Below are 8,447 nucleotides of genomic sequence, written 5' to 3' on the forward strand. Positions count from 1 at the left end.
ATAGGTTTCGTTCTCAGAACCTATTCAACCGAAAAATCTGGAAAAAATCACAGTGGTCTATCTAAATGAAATCTAGGCCCCAACATCTGCACAAACAAAGTTAATAATAGTATATTAGTATATTTTAGAAATTAATCGGAAACCATCCTTAAGTTCATGCTAGAAGTACGAAATTTAACAGTGATATAAGGGATAACATAAAACATAACTCTAGGTAGTTTGAAGGAAATCCAACTATTATTAACAAAGTTATAAAAGGTGAAACTTTTACATTTTATGTGAATTTCGTGCAGCATACTTTATAGATGCGTAGTTTATTGTGTCTGTGTGCTTTTTTTGATCTCATTACGTAGAGTAGGGCTCATTATGTAAGTAGACGAATTATGTTTGCCCATGCAATGTTCTGTATACAAGCAGTCGCCTTTCGAGTTCGGATCTTGTATTTCGTTTTGGAGTCATTAACCCCGAGGCTCAAGTTCAACAGGGTGGGGGCGAGACCAACCTCTTGCTTAAGTCCGTTGTCGATCCTCCGGGTCTGAAGCTACCTCGGTATTCCCCGATGACGTTGTCTATATACACTCTCAGTCGTCGTTCGATTATGTTCGTCAGGACCTTGTAGCACGTGTACAGCAATCAGATGCCCTTGTAGTTTTCGCACCGCAGACGATCACTCTTTTGCTCCACTCGTCAGATATTTCCAGTTGTTCAGATTCTGCTGATTAGTTTGTAGATTGGTCTAGTGTTCCTCCTTCTTTTAAGAGGTCGGCTGGGATGTCATCGATTCCGGGAGCTTTAGATGATTTTAATTGAAACAAAGCTGCCTCTACTTCGTACAGAGTCGGGAGTGTGGCTACTTGTTCTCCGTTTGGGTCATCCAGAGTGACAAAGGGGTGGAAATGTTTCGTCGTTAGGTTCAAGAGGTTTTAAAAATCTTGAGCCCATCTTGCTTTCATTTGAATCGCATTGCTGATGATATTGCCATTCTGATCTCTACAGAGGGTCGTTCGCCGATCAAAACCTCTCCTCAGTTTTTTTCACTGTGCTAAATGCTACTCAGACATTGTTCTTCTTCAAGATGTCGTCAAGTATTAAAATTATGTTATTATTAAACTTTCTCTATTTTCGTCTGCAGATCTTCTTATCGCATCACCTTAGCTGGTGATATTTATCTTCTTTGACTCGGGTTCGTCTTTCGATTAGTAGTTGATAAGCTTCGTGTTTCTAGTTAATGGGTTCCAGGCAGGCATCATTGAACCATTCCTTATGTTTCCTTCGTTTTACATGCTCGAGAGTGTTTCTAGCTACACTCTGGATACCATTCTTAATTTTGCGCCACTACTTTCCTCAGGACCAATATGAGGTAGTGCGTCGAAATGTGTCATGATTGTGGCCATCTAAGTCAACTTTTCCACATTGATTTGAGGAGTCCAGCTCCAGAGGCTGTGGTTGTTTTTGGCTATTCGACAATGGTATTTTCCTCTAACCAGAAAATGGTCCGAGTCACACTTAGCACCTCGCAGCGTGTTCACATTCAGTAAGCTTGAGGTAGCTTTTTTTCGACAAGGACGTGGCCGATTTGATTGAATGTTTGCGCGTGCCAACAAGACATTAGTGGAGCTGAACTCCGGGGCTCTTGGAGGAATTAATGGCTTTTATTGGCGCAGCATGAAACGGCGCAAAATGTCAGGTGCTGTATCGAGGTAGAATTTGAGCGAAATGTCGAAAAGTCGAAATCGCAGTTCGACAAGGTTGGATCTTTTTTTCTTTTCATTCTCGTTGATATTCTTCATACTGCCTTGGCTGGAGGGCGCGGAGGGATCCAGTATGTTATGTCACCTTTCCTCAAACACTCCGACTATGCTGCATACTCTCTCATCGATTCATGGACTTTGCTCAAATGGCTCTAGACTCGAACAAGGAGGAAATGAGAGTCAGACTGAAAATAAACCCCAACAAATTAAGGTTCTAATGTATCTTCGCACTCCTTCATTTACATTAATAAGTACAACACCAAGGACGATCAGCTTTCGTGCTTTACTAAAATTTAGAAATAAAACTATCTCAAGTTGAGGTTAGTCCGTGCTAATATTCTCTCTGGCCCATATATTTGCCCAAAGAGAACATTAGTAGTACATGGAAAGTGACTACCACTGTTACTTAAAAGTTTCAAGCTGTGTGGTCGTGTCATAGGGATATTCTGTCCTGAGACAACAACTATTGGAGAACTTGGTCGGCGTACGGGTCAACTACTCTTTAACGTGTTGATAAGAAGGCAGTGGATATGTCGCATTTTTAGAAAGGGTGAAAGCATTGCAGGCTATGCCATGTAATGGAATGAACTCCCCCAGTATTCCGGCGTTTGGAACGTCCTCAAATAATGAGCCATAGAACAGTGGAGGCAGAGTGCAAATCGGAAAATCGTGGGGAACCAACGGTGATGTCACTTATGGTGGCATACAGGTCTATAGTGAAAATATATTTTTAAGGCGAGTTCTTTCTGAAGAAGACTATATTTATGTATAGATTTCGGTCATTACCAAAAAATCACAAACAATAGATGTGAAAGTTTGTAGACTTTGCAAGAGTGCGCTGGACTAACACCAAATTTTATTCTTCTTCTTCAGCCTTCTGAACGGGGGTCGGCTCGTCTTGATCCGTGGTGCCATTTTTCTTAGCTATGCGTCTGATCTGCATCTCAAATTCCCACTCAGCGTATCGAGCCGTCGTCGTTTCGCCCGGCTTTTTTCCAAGTTGCGGTTACTGCCACTGACAGTGATGATTCCTGGTTTATTTGGATTGAATATCAAAAATTTAACTTCATTCAGATGCAATGTCATCGTATTGTATGCGGCGATTATTCGTTTTTGAATAAGGTGTTCGAGATTAACTTTACAATGAGACGTAATTAAAAAAAAAAATCATCTGCGTAGAGCAGTGTACAGGCCGCTCAATGTTGGATGTCAAGTGTGACAGTGTCCATAACAGGAACAAAAGAACGCTGCCTTGATGAGCACCTACAGAGAAACCGATCGGTTTTGATATACCCGCTCCACGTTAAACCTTACTTTTCGGGTCCTGGTAGAGCTATTTAACTCAGCGCTCGAGTTCCTCTAGCATTAGATGTGGCGGCACAGACCATATCAAATTAGTTCGTGTAACACACGGTCAAACGCCTTCTCTAGATCCAGAAATGCAATGTGAACGGGGCGATGATTTTCATGGTGTTTCTTCATGAGTAATCGCTCAGCGTGTATTGTGTCTGTAGCTCCGTAATTGTTGATAAACTAAGCTTGATTCACGGTTATTTCAACGATGTGCCAAATACGGTTGCCAAGAACGCGTTCCAAGCCTTAATAGCATGGGACAACAACCGGATCGGACCGCCATTTGAACATTCTACTGGACGACATTTTTTTCCATGTTGGAACTTTGGTGCTTTCTTGCTCTTCTTAATAACCTGATTGATGAAATCACCTGAGCCACAGCTATTTCCTTTCTAGAGTTCAGAACTGATATCGTCTAGTTGGCTTCCCCGATTTCCTTCATTGATTACTCCTTCGACTTCAGTGGCGCTGACATATGAAAGTGCTCCAAATATCGGCAGTGCTTGTGAAAGCGGAGGATGAGCTAGTTCTTCCGTTTAAATCTGCTCGAAATATTGCCGCTGTTTATCCGTCGCGAAGCATCGATCGGTAAACAAAGTACCGTTCTTGCCATTAACCCAACAGAAGTGTCCGATATTCTTTGGGCGTTGGTGTCCCTTTTGACTAGTTGATGAAGATCTACCTTGCCTTCCCGAGTGTAAAGATCATTGTAGCGATCCGTTCCCATGGCAGCTGTTGCCATCTGTTTTTTCACCCACATGATCCTTAAGACGCAATGATGGCAGGCATATTACAGGTCTTTGTGTCAGCAGTTGCCAGAAGGCATCTTTCTCGGCATTAAGCCGACCTGTCTGTAGTGAGTAAGCGGTGAAGCAATAAATCGCTCGATCAACTGATATAATGGTGAGCTTCAACATCTGGTTATCAAATTGCTGGCAAAACGGAAATCTTCAGAGATGGCGCAAATATCAATGCGCCTTTTTCGAAAGGTTCCTGTAAGTTCCTCCGTCTTTTCAGTAGGGACACCATTATTCAGTGTACAGACACGTGTTTGTTTTGCTCAGACCAATTTACTTACGTCCTGACGCCATCCAGGCATCAAGAACCCTTGCTGATTTTTCGACAGGACCGGGACCTGTTCTGGTACGTCGACTAACATTTCTCTGAAGCTATGAATAGTAGAATTCAATACGTTCATTTTCGTTTGTTGCTCGTGTGTTACCAATAGAGATCAGGTAGGAATTAGCAAGTAACTCCATCTGTACTTTATTTACCTCTTTCCCTGATCTCATTTTATTTTTGTTTTACTAAGGATAATACAGAGTTCGGGCCCAGCACACTATGTAAACAACAGGGGGGAGTTGGAAACAGAGAATCCAGTGCAGAGTGCAAAAAATTTCTTAAGTGGATTAATTCAGTTTCGGTTAGAAATAGCGGCGGCGGGGCTTGGAAGGCAGTTGTTACTAGCGCTGTCGGAAGAAAGAAAGTGTAGTTGCCGTGATATGTGTCTTGGCCAGAGTTTTCTATGTGTAAAATGTCACTACCACAACGAAATGAATATCGGGTACGTTACACGTATACAGTACGCGCTATGTATAAATCAAACCACCCTGTACCTGAATATTATTACATGAAAGATCAACAAAACCTTTCATATCTGAAACGCAGAGCTTCCGATTTCCCGACTTGTTCTAGTCTATTTTAGGAGCCTAATTCTTTGCTTCTATCGAGAGCGGAAAGAGGAGAGGAAAATTTGATGCGAATCCTACCATCAGTAATAAAGGTACTTGTTTTTGGAAGACGTACCACTCACATAGAAGTACCATTCTACAAAGTACGGAAAAAATCTCAAAAGAATGAGTAAATGCATAATTGCGTGCTCATCTGACCGTAGGTTATGGTCCACACCAACCAGTTTCCGCTCTGCGGCTATAACAGGCACTGTTCATTTCTCTGGATTGATACCCTTTAGATAGTGTCGCCAATATTGCAGACATGAGTTGTACATGAAGATTATAATTCGCCTTTTCTTACCTGTCCTTTTTTTGAGATAACACAATGATTTGAAGGGCACGGTTACAATTATTATTATTCACTTTTAAGTGCAGGTACGGATGCAATCTGTGTTTATACATGCAGAAGTCAATAAGAAATTAATGATATCAATAAATGGTTTGTAATATTTCAATACAAAATACATACATTTTCATACATACATTGGGATTCCCTAGCTGAGGCTAGTTCATAAGAATTGAAAACCAACACGCACTCCCGATAACTAAAAAACATTTTGGCTTAAAGTAGATAGTAATCAGCTCAGAGTGACTAAGGTGAATATATGAAGGTCTAAAGTAGAATATTTTCTTATCGTTCAAGTTTTAATAACGCAGAAAATAGCAAACAATTGACTGACTTGTGAACAAACAGCTGTTAGCACCTTCACAAGTATATAAAGCTGTCGCTTTGCACCTCGGAACCACACAATCCTTAGCTTTCGACTTAAGACGGTTTAATTTCTTCGAGCTTACTTTAAACAAACAGTGCTAGTGGATAAAAAGTTTTTTAATTTGTAAACACTATGACGCTGTCGGCAAGGTCGTTCTTTGTGTTAGCTCTTTTGTTTTCTTCAGTGATTTCAATACCTATTGACGGAAATGCAATCGATGAGCCACAAGACTATGAATCACATGCACCAGATGCAGCGCTCATTGATGGCGAAGATGGAAATGAGGTCGACGAGATAATCGACCTCTCGAGAGTGGCTACTGAGCTTTTCCGGAACCCAGACAATGATACTGGAAAGATCTTGGAGCGTTACACCCCGGAAACGGAAAAAAAGAACCCAGAGGAATTGGGATCTTACCTAGAGGGAGACATGTTAATCAAAAAGGCTGGAAGGAACGGACTGATTTCGCAAAGTTCAAAATGGCCCGGAGGAATTGTTCCATTTGTAATTAGGGGAAGTTTCAATGCTCGAGAAATGGATACAATTGAGCGTGCAATTAAGGAGTATCACGCGAAAACATGCATTCGTTTTAAACCAAGGTCTAGTGAACGGGATTACATATCATTCGAGAATGATCCGTCTGGGTGCTGGTCAAGTGTAGGTAAAATCGGAGGAAAACAAGAAGTTAACCTTCAGACACCAGGATGCATGTCGAAAATAGGAACTGTTTTGCATGAGGTGATGCACGCGTTGGGCTTTCTCCATGAGCAGAATCGTTACGAACGGGATTCCTACGTCGATATTGTGTGGCAAAATATCCAATCTAGCACAAGAACAAATTTTGACAAAGCCACTTCAACGACTACGAACGCATACGGTGTGGGTTACGATTACGGCAGTGTTATGCATTATTCAGCATATGCTTTCTCTACGAATGGACGAGCAACCATTGTAGCCAAGGTAACATTTCCAAATACTATTGAATAGTACTTTCCGGTAATTACTCACCATCCACAGAACTCTGCACATCAAAATATAATGGGTCAGCGAGATGGCTTCTCATCTAAGGATCTTCAAAAACTCAATGCAATGTACTGCCGTGGTGCGCGACCAACGAGTTCAAACCAAAGCCGACCCCCATATACAAGTAGACCGACTCAGCGTCCACCTACGCAACCTCAACGTCCTCGACCACCCAGTGGTCAATATCCACAACGACCCCCACCGCAAGGGCCATATCCTCAAAGACCATACCCACCACAAGGAGGCGGAAACAACAATCCATTTTTGCACTTCGTTGGAGGGTTTATTAATGGACTTTTCCAGGATGGAGGAAATTACAGTGATACCACAGAATCAACGCAAATAGGGCAGCCAAGGACAATTATTCCGATACCACGTGAACCAAAATCGTGAGAAAATTCCAGACAAAATCAGGGCCTAACAGTATTAACTTATTTAATTTATTGAAGATGAAGCATATTTATTTATTTATTTCCATATTCACCAGTTTGAAATCGAATAAAGCTGATCATTAATTGAAATACTTGTTTAATCAATATATGTTTGTATTTGCTTATTCGGGAATATCGAAAGGTCGAAGCTGGATTGATATTTCAAGTACATTTCCCTGGATTGATACCCTTTACTTGTCTAAACTAGGAGTTTTTCCTACTTTGATCCCCAGATTTTCCTAAGCCCAGAATTCTTGTCCACTCTTCCAATTTATAGTGGGTAAGCCTCATTTTTCGCTACTTGGGATTCTTCATCAAAACAGACATTTCATTATTTCAAACTACGAGAGCGTCTTCAGCTGCACCCAGAATTCATCTCGAATATCTTGCACTTGTTTGACACTACCCTTGCGCACAGTATGGGATGATGTTTCTAAATACGCCTTCAGAGTAGACATATGTATATGCATATACGAAGATGCCGTCCTTCACTTTTTAAGGTTTTGTGTAAACACAAAACCTTATTAAAATCGATTTACTGTCTGTCTGTTTGTCCGTCCGTCTGTCTGTCTGCCTGTCCGTCACACGCATTTTTCTCGGAGACGGTTATACCGATTGACACCAAATTTTGTAGAAAGGTGGGAACTGTGAACGCTCACGCATATAGTGAGTTACATCCCCATACATGCAAAAGGGGGGTGTAAATTTTTGCCACTGTATGGTGCCTTGGCTCCGAAATACCCTCCATACCGATACCTATTCAAATGAAGTTAATAATAGTACATTACTATAATTTTTAGTAATTGACAAGAAAACCCCCTTTAAGTTGACCCTAGAATCACAAAATTTTGCAGCGATGTAGGCTGCAGTATGGAGCATGAACCTGCCAAATTTCGTGAAAATCGCGCTATTACTAACAAAGTTATACTAGGTCAAAACTGTCGCTCCTCTGCAAATTCAAGACTATGAATGTCAATATCACTTGAAAGCGGCTATTTTCACGTAATATATGCATATTTTACGTGCTACATGCTAATGGGACAAATGCACACTCAAATACCTTCATAAAAGAAATACACGAAACCTTTCATACCTGAAGCTAGCTTCCGGTTTCCCGACTTGTTGTATATTGAGTTTAGGGATTCAATTTTTTTTTTGTGCGGCCAAGCCCTTGAGTTTTTGGAAAGGAAAACCTTATTAAAAACGGGTCAATATCTGTCTTTTTTTTTCCGTAGGTGGAAACCTTCAAAAAGCCCTGGTACATATTTTCCAGCGTGTGATGCTTTTACCCACTAAAACTGCTCAATGATTCCTCCCACCCCCCTTTTTATGTTTTTCATATACTGATCAGATGGAGAACCATCTGGGGCGGTTCTAACGGCACAATACACTTTTAAGGCCGTCATCATAATTTGATCATTGCATATGGTGTGCGGTGTCCGG

General features: G+C 41.2%; 1 protein-coding gene across 1 annotated transcript; it reads left to right on the forward strand.

The window, feature by feature from the left end:
* The first annotated feature begins 5,591 nt into the window (after positions 1-5,591).
* LOC119658426 (zinc metalloproteinase nas-4) lies at positions 5,592-7,105 on the forward strand. Its single transcript, XM_038065824.1, has 2 exons — positions 5,592-6,510; positions 6,568-7,105. Exons 1-2 carry the CDS (start codon positions 5,683-5,685, stop codon positions 6,964-6,966), a joined length of 1,227 nt encoding a protein of 408 aa, XP_037921752.1. The 5' UTR covers positions 5,592-5,682; the 3' UTR covers positions 6,967-7,105.
* The last annotated feature ends 1,342 nt before the right edge of the window (positions 7,106-8,447 follow it).

This window comes from Hermetia illucens, chromosome 5 (assembly GCF_905115235.1).
Source record: "Hermetia illucens chromosome 5, iHerIll2.2.curated.20191125, whole genome shotgun sequence".
Taxonomy (NCBI): Eukaryota; Metazoa; Arthropoda; class Insecta; order Diptera; family Stratiomyidae; genus Hermetia; species Hermetia illucens.